The sequence below is a fragment of the Lotus japonicus genome, chromosome 5 (assembly GCF_012489685.1).
Source record: "Lotus japonicus ecotype B-129 chromosome 5, LjGifu_v1.2".
In the NCBI taxonomy this organism is placed as follows: domain Eukaryota; kingdom Viridiplantae; phylum Streptophyta; class Magnoliopsida; order Fabales; family Fabaceae; genus Lotus; species Lotus japonicus.
This window is the reverse complement of record NC_080045.1, coordinates 64,893,619-64,908,581: the sequence shown is the minus strand read 5'-3', so window position 1 is coordinate 64,908,581 and position 14,963 is coordinate 64,893,619. Positions and strand designations below refer to the sequence as shown.

The following is a 14,963-nucleotide window of genomic DNA, read 5'->3' as shown; positions in this document are numbered from 1 at the left end:
CGAAGCCCATTCAAACTGAAGCCAATTTCATTTATGAATCTCTCTATCTTCAATGCTTCTCTCTTCAGTTCCCATACAACCGTCCACCACACTCACCTCCTATACTGACCAATAGTGGCAAAGAAGAGAATGTAAATTTTCTTGGGCTAAGGAAGAAAACACCAAAAATGTTAGTCTCCCATTTAAAAAGCAACAATGCTATATGTTACGAGTTACGACTTACGAATTAGAGACCGCCCCAAATAAACAGAGTTAACACATCACAGAAGGCAAGCGCCGCCGCCGCCACCCTCCACCCTTGATTCCTCCGTCCTCCTCATCCGCTCCCAGCTCTAACCAAAGCTTTCTTCTTCCTCAATTTCAACCTTGACGCCGCTGTTTCAACCTCCTTATTCTAATGGTTGGTTTCATGCATTTCAGACAGATTTCTTCAAGAACCTAATACAGGGAAAGTCAGTTTGATAACTCTACGAGTGTTGATTCTGCATCTGATTTCTTATTACAAAGGTATGTCCAGATTTCATATAACCCTCTCTATTCTTATTATGATTTTGTTGCGATTGGGCCGCTATGTAAGGCATTTACTTATGTGTTTCTATATGGCAAAGTTTCTAAACACACTTTCAAGTTATTTCTATTTCAACATGTTAGAATCTTCCATGCTTACCATTATTGGTTCTGTTGTATCCAGGTTGTGAATGTGATACTTGGCTGGGCTATGAGGTTCCTTCACACAGCATGCTCTCAAAGATTTCTAAAATTGTTGGAACAATACAAGCAATCTTCACTGTACCATGTCCCCATCTATTTGGGAAAAAATGTATACACTCCTGATCAGGCAGTCAATGACCATTTGAGCTAAGTCTTCTATACATAATTTCTTGACTGCAAAATCTCTATTTGTTTGAAAATGATTATGATGGTTAAACTTCCTCTTTATACTCAAATGCATTTTTGTCCTCGCTGTTGTCATGAGATCTTTTGTGTTTGGACTTTTGATTAGAATTGTACCTATTACGATAAAATGTTTTTCTAACTAAACTTAATATTCTTACTCTTCACCAATCTTTATAAGCATATATCCGTTTTATGCAGGTCCAAAATGGTAGTTTTTAAATTTTCACTGAATGATAGTATAAGTTGCACTCATTTTGCCTCTTTTATCTTTATCTTTTGTTCAGCATCAAAGAAATTTGGCTGTTGGAGAAGACTTCCATTGTCAATCTACATTGTGAAGACTCAATATCTAAATAAAATACCGAAAAATCTACTTCAAGCAATGTCTATGAGGATGTCCATGTCTACTTTTACCTTCATGTTCTTATTATTATTTTGGTGGTAATCTTACTCCCAATGTATATTTATGCAGTTCTTTTTGAATGATCTACTTACCCTGGCCAGCTTACCGATCATCAAGGTCAAGTACAAAAGATTGGGATAAGCTGGAAGCAATGGTGAAAAAAGAGGTTTTGCAGCTGAAGTGTGAAATTGTTTTATTATGCCTTTGTAATTTGACTTGGTAAGAAGCATAATGATTACTTAAGTCTGAATGCTTAAGTCACACTAGGCGGAGAGAATTTTCCGGAGTTTTCATCATGAGGTTTGTGAGTATAATGAATTCAATTTCTGGTTCTTCTGTTTTTCGTTACTAAAATGATTGTTTATGTTACATGTTGCTACTTGCTACTCTTATTGTACTGTTCAGCTTTTGCGCTGGGTTCTGCAATTTTTTTTTACAAGTCAAGTAGCTTGACTGGGCTCCCTATGATTTTGAAATTTGATCATGGCTATCCTAGGACATTTTAGTTCCATATTTCTTGAAGGCATTTTTAATTATCATTAATTTTTATTACATGAGGTTGGAAGTGTAACTAACCTATGATGTACTCATTCTCATAGTCTTCAGACGAAGAAAAAAGTGTGCTTGAATTTTTCTTTGACTATCTATTTTCAATTATTGATGCCACACACTTAAAATTATGTTTCAGGTGTTGTTTTAGGTTTAGGGATTTCATGAGGCTCACAGATTGGAGATCTTGCTTCTGAAATCTTCCAATGGGGTTTTGAGCCTTTTTTTGTGGCATCAGTACTCAAAATCTTCTTCTCCTACAATTTTCGCTCATGTATAACTTGATGGTAGTTGAAATTGGCTACATTTTCATTTTGTTTTGTAATTTTTGGAAAGCAAAATAATTTTTTGAAGTTGAAGTATTTTCCTTAGGATCCAAGTTCTAACTGAATTTATTGTCTCTAAAATGAGTATATATGTTTTCAGTGTTTTCGTTTATTGTCTTCCTAAACTCATATTGTCCCTTCATACAGGTATATAGTTGTCTATGCCACCAAGAACCCCACTTCCTAATCATCTTCACTATTATGCTTTTTGTGGAAGACTTCAAGAGGTAGTTTTCTATTCTGCCACTCATTTCTCCTTTTTTTTCCCACATACTCTCATTTAGTAAATGCTTTCTATTTATCAATCTTTTAGTAAATGCTTCCTGTCCCCCCCTTCACATGGCCCTTTGTTTATAACTATTTTTTCCCTGTTATGGCAGTTACGCCTCTCTGATTTCCGTGATGATTGGGAGTACTCGTTGTTTCTTTGTTCAGAGTCTAGAAAAGTTCAAAGAATAAAGGTAGAATGGTGTTTTTACTATATGCTATTTCTGCATTTTTGTAATATTAACCTGTACACTCTCCTGGCTGCAATTATATGTGAATCCATACTATATAGATCCTTGAATGGTGTCCCTTTTTGTTTACCCTCTTTCTGTTGTGGTTTGGTTCTTGATTTTCTAACTGAATTTGTTTGTCTGTGAATCTTAACATGTATACCATCTTGGCTGCCATCGATTACACAGTCTCCAATTCCATTTATTTGTAGTTTTTTAATAGTCTATTATGGTTTTGGTTTTTAAATATGTAAAGTCTTTAGGGTACTCTGTATATACAATACAACCAGTAACTGTTTGTTGATATTGGTTATATCTTGCTCAAATTCTTAAATCAGCTAGGTTCATGTTTTGATCTTATTGAACGTGCTAGATTCGCAGGAGCAAGTGATTCTTTCATGATATTAATTTGTAATAGTACATTTCACATACTTTATGTCACTTTCAAAAATGGGTTTTGACATAATATACATTTTTCTGAGTTCATTATGGAATGCTTAACTGACTTGAGAACATTTGGTTTTCTGGGGTGTTTAATGTGGGCTTTAAGTAACGTATTTACTTAAGGGGCAGCCAAATTAGTTTCAAATAAGTTTTAAGTTCATATTGTTTCTTTTAAGCATTATTTCTTATGGTAACTCATTTACTTCATGAATTGTTATACGGTGGTAGGATGGCTTATATGTTGGCTACCACTTTCATTGACTGGTTTGATTACATTTGGCACTTGAAAATGACAATGGATTTGATGTATAATTTCAGGGAACTATTTATGCTGTGCACATGGTTTAACATTGCAGTAAAGGAGTCTTTGTTGGATGGTAGAAGCTGAAGTTGGAGCTGGATTTCAATTGTATTTGTACTGATTCCAAGAATAAAATAGATCATTTAGTCAGATTTTTGTAAAATAATTGTGTAGTGAATTGTGTTTTGATTGATGTTTCTATTTAGAAAATTCATTTTCCCAAATTGTTAATGTTTTTTCTTATTTGCTTTTTTCCACAAAAATTCATAACAGACAACTGATGAAACTTAAATTCCTTTTCTTTAGCGAAAATAGCTTCTCAATTGAAGGTCCCGAATATTATATGATAGATTTTTTTGGAGTCCATAAATGAACAAAACTTTGTATTTGTCAACATGCTTAGTGTACTCCATAACCTACTTACAATCAACCTGATCACTAAGAGAGGAGCAAGTTGTATACCAATCCATTTCTTTATTGATTACACGAGTATGGGAAAATAAAGCACTTCTATGATTTAAGTATTTTTTATTATTTTTGAAATATTACATATAGGGTTTATATGTGAGCATATATTATATTTACTTAGGTTTAAATTAGGAAATAAACCACTTCTACGTGAAGGAACATATTAAATAAAATATATAAAATTATTATAAATTAATTTTTATATAACGTTAGCACTTTTAATTAAAAATTAGTATGCTTTACTGGAATGTGGTGTTTTTTCACTAGATATATTTATTGTGATTTTTAATTAAATGTTCTTGCTTTTTGATAAATATACTATAATATTTTATATAGGAGAATTATTATTGCATCCTTTAAATTTTGAATACCCATCCGTATTTGGTTAGAGTTAAGGAAATCACAATGATATAGTGTAAAAAAATGTAATTTAATATGTAATACATATTTTCTATGAAATTTTATAAGTTATAAATTTTGTAGACTAATTTGGAGATAGGAAAAACGAAAATAAAAGAAAAAAACAAAAATCATACAATTTATTATATTATTGTATCATAAACAAATTAATCAAATAAAAAATTATATTTATATTTATTTTTCATTTATACAAAATAAATAATTCTATATATTAAAAACAATTTATTATATACTCGGAAATATGCCCCGTGCATCGGCACAGGTATACATACTAATGATTCAACTCAATTATCTATCCGTCTTTTTAGAGCCAGAGGGAAAGATCCTAGAACCTATAATATGTCGTGAACAGATGAGTTGCTGCTTTGATTGTTGAAGAAAAATTGAATGTAAAGTTAATATGGCAAGATAAATGTGCAGGTAGGTTTCTGCCATGTGAACTTCTATGCCTCAAGATGATGGTTTCCAAATACCCTGTTAAACTTGCTTCTATTTTTAATTAATACTTTATACATGTATTTGAGACGAAATTGGACAATGCAGATGTGTAAAATTGCAGCAACATTGTTTATCTTTGTTTCTCTGTCCCATATTATAATGTAATTGTGTATCTTTTTTATATGTAGGATCTCTTGAGCCAGTTCTGTGATATTGATCTTGAATGAAGGTTGCATTCAATTTTCATGTGCCATGAGTTTGAAAGTGGTAGAGACAGTAAAGATTTCGAAGAATCACCCTTTTCATAAAAAATATATTGGAATTGAAGATCGAACGGATTCCGTCCATATTTATAATTTTAAAGTTACCCTAGAAAATAGAATGTATGATGCATGAATACAGTGTAGCTGGATTTAGCATACCAAAATTGTTGACGATGCTTATTGTGGATGACAAAGGGGTAGTTTTTAATTGCACTCGGAATGTCGTGTACGAAGAAGTATTCCATAACATATGATTTGTTAGATTTTTTATCTTAGATTTTATAATTCTTCGTATCATGCGCATCGTAATTAGCATACAATTTTTTCCTTTCTCTTTATTAATCATTTTCCAAATTGTTACTGGTACAATGGATTTGAATTCAATGAGGGAGAACAAACAACGACTCTAATGGTATAATTGAGCCTTCTTATTGCTGATTTATATTGCTGTAATATTGGTCTTTTGTTGGATTCAATTGAGATTTTATTTAAATTGTTTGTTTCAATTTGGTTCGATTGTATTTTATGTTCAATAAAAAAATCTGTTGTAGTTCAAATCTTAATTTTTTATTTTCATTTTCGAAACGATGCTGTTATTAATGTAAGAAATTCATAACCTTTTTTCGCCGTGCAGCGCACGGGCAAAAACACTATTTGGAAACCATATAGCTAGAAAACGGGTCAGGTTATTGAAAATTGAAATGCATACACATTTGAAGTTTGAACATTTTCCTAGCCATGAATTCATTGGGAATTATGAGGCATTTTCTACCATCATTAATTACGAGTAAGACTACCACGACTGGTCTACTACTACTACTACTAAAGAGAGCTTCACCATTTTCTTCTATAAATACCCAGCCAACTACATTTGTAGTATCAACTTCTTAAAAATTTATTTGAACTTATTTAAACTCATTTGTATTTGTCTACTGTGATCATTTGAAATAACATGGGTGGAGGAAAAGGTGGTAGCAGTGGTGGTGGTGGTGCCAAAGGTGGTAGCAGTGGTAGTAGTGCCGCCAAAGGGTCAGGTGGGGGCTCTATGAAGGCCCCCGGTGGTGGTGGTGCTTCCATCTCCCGGGGTGCATTTGAGAGTAACCCTCAAGGGTACTTCAGTGGCTTACATGCTGCTCAAAAGGGAAATAAGTAGTTTAAACTACTGTTTGCTTTAATATTATGTAACTGTGGTGGTGACTTTGTCACTATATATCATCACTATAAATAAAAGCAGAGTGTTATTTTTATGTCTTACTTTGTGTTATCTTCTTGTCCAAAGCCTTGAAATTTGTCATGTATGTTAATTAAGTTTTCCTCAATTATAATTTTTTTTAACATTAAAATAATAGAGGATAACGGTTATGTTAACCTCATGACAATGTCATGTGAGAGATCTCAACCCTTAATTAGAAATCTAATAAATAAAATTATTTCACTCACAATTTTAATTTTTTCTCTCAATATATTTACTAATGGTCCAAATATTATTTAAAATGAATTAAAGACCGAAATCATTCACATGACCACATGATGGGATCTAAATCCCAGAAGTCACGTTCAATTCTGAAGAATGTATTGTACTTTGAAGAGTACATGGGTACGAAAAAATCTGCTCCAAAAGGCTCTTCTTCGACTATGAAATTAGAGAAATCATATTTGTTACAAAACGAATATTACGAATGATTTATTTCCTTTATAAAATCTTCAAAATCTCACCCATTATCATAACACATTTTTTGTGTTCCACTCATGTGCTTCCACGTATTCCATTCTTAACTTTCTTACTGATTTGTTTCGCACAGTATAGCAAGTCTCATGAAATTAACCCCGTAATTACTGTAAAAAACCTTGTAATTACGTTGTATTATCATGCTTTTACGGGGCAGAAAATGAAATTAAAGGTTGTATTTTACTATTTTCTTGTTTTTCCGCCCTTTTTGAGGTTGGTAGAAAAAAGTAAATTTAAAATTCAAGAATTACATTGTCGTTTCAATTTACGATATCATATGGGTTGAAGTGGGGATGTCCTGAGATCAATCTATGGAGGAAGCAATTTATCTTTCTAATATACAATTTTTTTTTTGCGATATCATCTTTTTACAAATTAAACTTCAATAAAAATTCAAATACCTATTTTGATAATTTTGTTTTTTTGTAGAATATCACTTAATAGTTAATACTGAATCGTTTAAATTTTTTAAGTTTCAATAATTAATTAATTAAATATTTTTGGTTACAATTAATTAATTAATTAAATATAATCTACTATTACAATTTTAAAGTAAACAATTAGGCGGGTTATAAGGTGCAATACATGTTAGGTATTGCACCGGTGCCAAACAGCTGAGGGCCAATGGGATTTTACCATCTGGCAAGAGGTGGAATGGGAAACCGGTTTCACCTGTTATGTATTTTTAAAAATTTATAACAATTCCAATTTGTATATTACCATAAAGCCCTTTTAGTGTGTGTCTTCTCCTCTCTTTCTCAATCTTCTTCAGCCTTATCACCAGTAAAACCCAGAACGTACCAGATGGCTAGCCACTTCCAGTATTCCCCAACATCTCAAAAGCATTTTAGAGTTCAAACATCATTATCTTTAGAGCAACCAAAACAATGAACAAATAAATTAAAAACTAAATTGTTATATCTTGATCTAATCGAACAACCAAACCCTCTCCCTCTAAAATTAACCAAACTGAAAAAAGCACCAGCACCCAATTCATGATCTTGCCAAAAAAAAAACACATTCCTTCTTAGTCCCAAAGTCTTGATCTTGCCGTTGGATAGATAGATTGAGTTATATCAAGCACTTGAAAGGAGGATGTCGTTAGATTCCATAAAAGGCTTGGTCTTGCCAACAAACACAGGGATTGCATTTGGGAACCGGAACAACCACCATAGCCCAAACATCAAGTTGCACAACACCATGGGTCTGATTTCGTCCAGATCTGAAGACGCCATGGGTCTGATTTCCTCCAGATCTGCGAAGATGCCACGGGCTCTAACACGGTGAGATGCTTTGGATCGAGCAACGTTTCTCTTGTTCGCGGAGATGTCCGGAGATGGCGTTGACAGAACTGGCCTTTGAGGTAGGGTATGATGTTGACAGAACTGAGCTTTAGGGGTTGAAGAAGGCGACTGGCGTAGTTGTGCGCGGTGGCCGGAGGCAGTACGACGTGGTGGTGTGCAGTGGTTGAAGTGGTGGACTTGGGTTGATTCTGAATAGTGGTTTTGAAGTGGGGGCTAAATTGTAATCAACCTTTTTTATTTTTTTCTCAACAGGTTACCAATACCCATTATTGTGGGTTATTTTTGCTCTTGCATGGTGCAAGACCTAGAGTGCACTTGCACCCTAGAGGCCACCAAACAATTATACTAGATTGTTTAACCAAAAACAATCTTTATAGTTAATTAAGTGATAAATATTAGTTTAAATCTATAACATAACTTTGATATAACTTTATATTCCAATTTTAAATATTTTTGCAGTGCACGGTACTATACTCAGTCTTTGGGCTCTGCCAGCCCTTTTTCTCTGTTTAAAAAAAAAAAATTACACAATCGAGGCACGGGAAATTGATCTAGAGTCCACTAATTAAACCCGGTCTGCCATAAAGCTTGAATAGTATGGGTAACTTAAGCCAAAATCTAGAGAATAGGGGAGACGATTAGGGAAGTTCAACTAGTAATAATGATTTGAGTTGCTAGTAAAATTTAATTATAATAATCTATATACGCAATCAGTTTTAACTTTTAAAAGAGCACCAATATACAGAGTAAAAATTAAATTTGCATACATCTACTTCCACCATCCATTTATCTCAGGAGATTATCTATTTATTAATTTTTTCTTTTTTAAATATTGCCTCCAGATAAATATATATATTTGATTTCTGAATCTCCTTTTCAATATTATTTTTCATGTTTGGAGAATTCAAGGTACCCATTCAGAGGCCTTGAAAATTGAAGCAACTTAGCACCTGTACTCAAATGCATTAAGATTTTTCCTTGACTTACGCGTGAATCTATGCATGAATGCTTTGAAAAATATGAAAATTTTAATTTTATTTGACCATAAATAAAGAATAGCTTTACCATTAACTTTTCCTCTATAAATATCCAGCCAACCCAAGCTTTTAGCCACAATATCTTAGTTTGATACTTAAAACTTTTAAGCATTACTTTGCATCTTGTAAGTTGTGAGTACTGTTGAATTGAATCATGGATGGCAAAGCTAGTGGAAGTGTTGGCAAAGGTAATAGATAGTAAATAATAATAATACTAACCTTTCAGCTTTTACCTTAGTTTAGCTGGGTTAGTTAGGATTGGTTACTCAAGCTGGTTAGTTAGCTAACTTTACTCTTTCACCCTCTGTATATAATCCTTATCCATTGTACATTGTATTCATTCAGTCATTCAGTGAATTGAATCAAGCACCGTTTCTGTTATCTCTCTCTTACCTTTCTCTGCAACTTCTCTGCAATTTCTTGTTATGGTATCAGAGCTCTCTTAGAGAGAGCTCTGCTTCCGCTTCGCATCCATGGCGGCTGAACTCACCGCTTATCCCTTCACTGTGCAAGATGCACAAACTCCTTCTCATACCTTCTACATACATCCAAACGAAAGCCCTTCCACCGTTCTTGTTTCGCCACCGCTATCGGAGGGGAACTATCACAATTGGGCGAGAGCTATGAAGATGAGTCTTCTCACCAAGAACAAGCTAGGGTTCGTGGATGGGTCGATTGCAGAACCGCCTCAAGATCATCCTGTTTCTCCCTTCTGGCAACGTTGCAACATGCTTGTTCTTAGCTGGCTAATCAAGTCCATGAGCGTTGAGATCGCTCAGTCAATTTTGTGGCGTGATAAAGCTATCGACGTCTGGAAAGAACTTCGTGAAAGATTTTCTCAAGCAGACTTGTTCAGAATCTCAGAGCTTCAGGAGGAAATCTTCAGTTTGAAACAAGGTGATAATTCTGTCTCAAAATTCTATACGAGTATGAAGATTCTTTGGGATGAATTAGATGTTCTTAATCCACTGCCTGTGTGTACTTGCAATCCTCGATGTTCTTGTGGAACAATCAAGAACATTGAGGATGAAAGAAACAAAAATCAAGTAGTAAGATTTCTTAGAGGTCTGAATGATCAGTATTCAGGAGTTAGATCACAGTTGATGCTGTTAGATACCCTTCCTAATGTCAATCGAGTATTTGCTCTTATTGCTCAGCAAGAAAGACAATTTGCTGCTGAGAATGTTTCTGGATCAAGAGCATTAATGGCTTCAAGAGAGAATTCTAATGATAATAGAGGTTCTAGTTCAGATCACAGTAGAAATTATCATTCCAATTCTGGAAATTCTGGAGGTTGTTCTTCTTCTAGTTCAGGGAACAATAGATACACCACCAAGAAGTGCTCATATTGTGGGAAGATGGGACATACCATAGATGATTGCTACAAGAAACATGGTTTTCCTCCTGGATTCAAGTTCAAGAATCCAAAGTATGCTGGCAAGTCAGCCAATTTAGCTCACACTACTGATGAGGATCAGGAATCTACCAGCCAAGAGAATGCTTCAGGGCAAGAAGCAACTCGTTTTGGTTTCACTGCTGATCAGTACCATCATCTACTTGCATTACTTCCAGCACCAGAGACAAAGAGTTCAACATCTCAGCATGGAGCTAGTGTAAATTCTTGTGCTCAAGTGCTTCCTACAAAGAATGGTAATAACAGTACTAAATTTCTTTCATCTAGAGATAATGATCCTCTCAATACAATTTGGATCCTTGACACTAGTGCCACAGATCACATATGTAACAATCTTAGTTACTTTAGTACCTATAAGCATGTAGCACCCATTCCTGTGTCTCTACCTAATGGGATTGTTGAGATAGCTAAAATCAAAGGCACAATTTGCATTACACCCTCCTTCACACTGACCAATGTGTTATATCTGCCAAATTTTGAGTCTAATTTGATTTCAGTTCATAAGCTGGTGAAAAGTTTGCATTATAGACTAACATTCCATGATGATCTTTGTCTAATTCAGGATATCAGTGCTTGGAGGATGATTGGCACAGTTAGGGCAGTCAAGGGTCTCTACATCTTCAACAGGAACTCAGTTACAGCTAGTAATTCTGTCCCAGCCTCTGTAAATTCATCCTCTACTCAAAGTCTAGTTAGTAGTTTTGAGTCAAATGCACACAATTTGTGGCATTATAGGTTAGGTCATCCCTCACTTGTTAAGGGTCATTCAATAAATGAGCTATTTCCATATGTACATTGTAGTAAAGCTCATGTTTGTGATGTTTGTCCTGTAGCTAAGCAAAAACGATTGAGTTTTCCACTCAGTACCACTGTATCTACCACTATTTTCCAATTAATACATGTTGATATTTGGGGCCCAGTTTCTGTTATGTCTTTGCATGGCTTTTCTTATTTTTTGACTATAGTAGATGACTATTCAAGATACACTTGGGTTTATTTACTAAAGTCAAAAGCAGAAGTTAAAACCCTTGTTCAGGATTTCTGTGCTATGGTAGTTAATCAATTTGAAACCACTGTGAAAGTCATTAGAAGTGACAATGGGAAAGAATTTGTATTGAGTCACTTTTATGCTGAGAAAGGTATAATTCATCAAACCTCTTGTGTTGAAACCCCTCAACAAAATTCAATTGTTGAGAGGAAACATCAACACATTCTCAATGTGGCTCGTGCATTGTTATTTCAAGCCCACCTTCCTAAAATCTTCTGGGCTCATGCTATTGCCCATGCTATTTTCCTCATAAATAGATTACCTACACCTGTGTTAGATAATAAATGTCCTTTTCAGCTACTCTATAAAGTGTTACCAGATTTGTCTCATTTAAAGGTCTTTGGATCCCTTTGTTTTGCTTCAACCCTTGCTAGCCACAGAACAAAGTTTGACCCTCGAGCCCACAAATGTGTTTTCCTCGGGTTCAAGTCAGGAACCAAAGGATACTTAGTATATGATCTCCAAACTCACAACATTTCCATCTCCAGAAATGTAGTATTTCATGAGAACATATTTCCTTATTATGCAAAGTCTCCTATTGACAATACATCTCAGTCCCATGACTTTCCTCAGCCAACATTTTCAGCAAATGATATTTTTGATTACATACTCCCTGCTCCACCTGAACCAAATATGCCATCACCAGCTCCTATCTCAGGATTCTCTGCAGATCCTTCTCAAGCTATTACCCAAAGGGTTTCTCATAGAGTAAGAAAACCACCCTCTTACTTACAGGATTATCACTGTACTCTGACTGCCTCTACAGCTGTGCCATCCATGCCATCAAGCAAAGGTACATCCTATCCCCTGTCCAAAGTCTTATCCTATAATAACCTGACTCCTTCTTACCATAGTTTTGTCATGAACATCACTACTGCTATTGAGCCTACAAGATACACAGAAGCAGTAAAGCATGAATGTTGGAGGAAGGCTATGGATCAAGAAATTGAGGCATTAGAGAGAAATCAGACTTGGATTCTTGTGGATAAACCTCCTGATAAAACACCAATTGGGTGTAAATGGGTTTACAGAATCAAGTATAAGCAAGATGGTACTATTGATAGATACAAGGCACGGTTAGTTGTGAAAGGCTATACCCAAATAGAAGGCATTGATTTCTTTGACACCTTCTCTCCTGTGGCCAAGATGACCACTCTTCGGGTCTTACTAGCTCTTGCATCATCCAACAACTGGTTTCTTCATCAGCTGGATGTAGATAATGCATTTTTACATGCCAGGCTAGATGAAGAAATATATATGTGCTTACCTCAAGGAATGCATACTGACAAATCAAATCAAGTTTGTCTTCTTCAGAAATCTCTTTATGGCCTCAAGCAAGCCAGTAGGCAGTGGTATACTACCCTATGTCAGGCTCTCCAAACACTGGCATTTACACAGAGCTCAGCTGATCATACACTATATATTAAGAAGACTGATGCAGGTTCATTCACAGCTATATTGCTCTATGTTGATGATGTTTTATTAGCAGGCAATGATCTCAGTGAAATCCAGTTAGTCAAGCAATCTTTACACTCTCAATTTCGTATCAAGGATTTGGGTGAGGCTAAATTCTTCCTGGGCCTTGAAATTGCAAGATCAAAGGCTGGAATTGTTTTGAATCAGAGAAAATATGCTCTTGAATTGTTATCAGACTCAGGATTGCTAGGAAGCAAGCCTACTACTACTCCTATGGATAGCTCCCAGAAGCTAGGCACTGCATCAGGGACTCCTCTTACAGATATTGGCTCTTATAGAAGGCTTATTGGTAGATTGCTCTACCTTACAACTACCAGGCCTGATATTGCTTATGTGGTCAATCAATTGAGCCAATTCTTATCAGCTCCAACTGATGTTCATGAAGCTGCTGCTCAGCGGGTTCTTCGTTACATCAAACTTAATCCTGGCTGTGGTCTTTTTTACCCTGTTGATTCCTCCACTACTCTCACAGCATTTAGTGATTCTGACTGGGCAGGGTGTGTGGACACTCGCAAGTCTATCACAGGCTATTGTATGTTTCTGGGTTCTTCCTTGGTGTCATGGCGATCCAAGAAGCAAACTACCACTTCCCGATCATCCTGTGAAGCAGAATACCGGGCCATGGCAGCCACGGTTTATGAGGTTCAATGGCTCAGTTACTTGTTGCTTGATTTACAAGCTCAACCAACAGCACCTGTCTCCATGTTTTGTGATAATCAGTCTGCTATTCATATAGCACACAACCCAAGCTTTCATGAAAGAACAAAGCACATCGAGCTAGATTGTCACATAGTTCGCGAGAAGCTCAAACAAGGCCTTGTGCATCTTCTTCCGGTTGCTTCTTCCTTTCAGCTTGCGGATATCTCAAACCAAGTAGCTTTTTCGTCACATTTTCTCCAAACTGGGATTGTTTAACATACACTCTCCAGTTTGCGGGGGGCTAATAGATAGTAAATAATAATAATACTAACCTTTCAGCTTTTACCTTAGTTTAGCTGGGTTAGTTAGGATTGGTTACTCAAGCTGGTTAGTTAGCTAACTTTACTCTTTCACCCTCTGTATATAATCCTTATCCATTGTACATTGTATTCATTCAGTCATTCAGTGAATTGAATCAAGCACCGTTTCTGTTATCTCTCTCTTACCTTTCTCTGCAACTTCTCTGCAATTTCTTGTTAAAAGGTGAAGGCAACATTGCCAAACCGAAAGAGAATGCAGGCAACGGTTCTGATGGTGCAGCGATGAAAGCTCCCGGTGGAGATGGATCATACATTTCAAGGGACCAGTTTGAAAAAAACCCTCAGGGCTACTTTGCTGGTTTGCATGCTGAGCAAAAGGAAAAGAAGTAGGTGGCACCATTTTGTTCCATGTATTAAACCCAGCTTATGCTCTATATATGAAGCATAAAAAATATAATAATCTATAATAAAAGCATTCTTGCTACTTACTAATATATTAATCTCTATCTCGTGACTTTATGCGTTCTATGTTATTATATTGTGTGCGGTTGAGGTAAAATTTGAGAGGCGAACAATATCCTTTTTCTACCCCTTTTATTGGAATTTCATTTTTTTTTTAAAGTCGAGATATTCTTTGCATGTGTCAATCCGGTTCCGTTATGAAAAATTCACAGCCTGGTGAAGCTAGCTCCCCTAAGAGGTAACTTAATGCAAATGAAAAACTATGAAATTCAAGTTTGTTCTATATATACAGGTAATATGGAGCTAGCTCCTTGGGTTTGGGTTGGGGATTGATTCTCTAGACTCTAGATCATCCTCCTTGTGGCTATGGGAGTTGATTACTTGCAATCTTGATGGTGCCTCTTTGAGAGGAGGGTATTTTTTGTTTAGGGCTCTTAACTTATAGACAAAAGAAAATTTTATTTTAGCATATCCCACGTTATTGATTATACCCAAGAAACCCTCCTTCAAACCACAGATTACAGCATA

General features: G+C 35.5%; 1 protein-coding gene and 1 long non-coding RNA gene across 3 annotated transcripts; both read left to right on the top strand.

Annotated features, from left to right (window-relative positions):
* LOC130720508 (uncharacterized) lies at positions 1–3,641 on the top strand. Of its 2 annotated transcripts, XR_009013095.1 has the most exons (6): positions 1–507; positions 692–1,600; positions 1,989–2,136; positions 2,323–2,402; positions 2,556–2,636; positions 3,435–3,641. It is a non-coding gene; the product is annotated as an uncharacterized LOC130720508 (long non-coding RNA). The 2 variants fall into 2 exon arrangements; XR_009013094.1 differs by lacking the exon at positions 1,989–2,136 and having other exon boundaries at positions 9–507.
* Positions 3,642–5,919: 2,278 nt separating this feature from the next.
* Positions 5,920–6,194, top strand: LOC130720507 (tapetal oleosin GRP-16). Its single transcript, XM_057571155.1, has one exon. The coding sequence runs from the start codon at positions 5,959–5,961 to the stop codon at positions 6,157–6,159; it is 201 nt and encodes a 66-aa protein (XP_057427138.1). The 5' UTR covers positions 5,920–5,958; the 3' UTR covers positions 6,160–6,194.
* Positions 6,195–14,963: the final 8,769 nt, after the last annotated feature.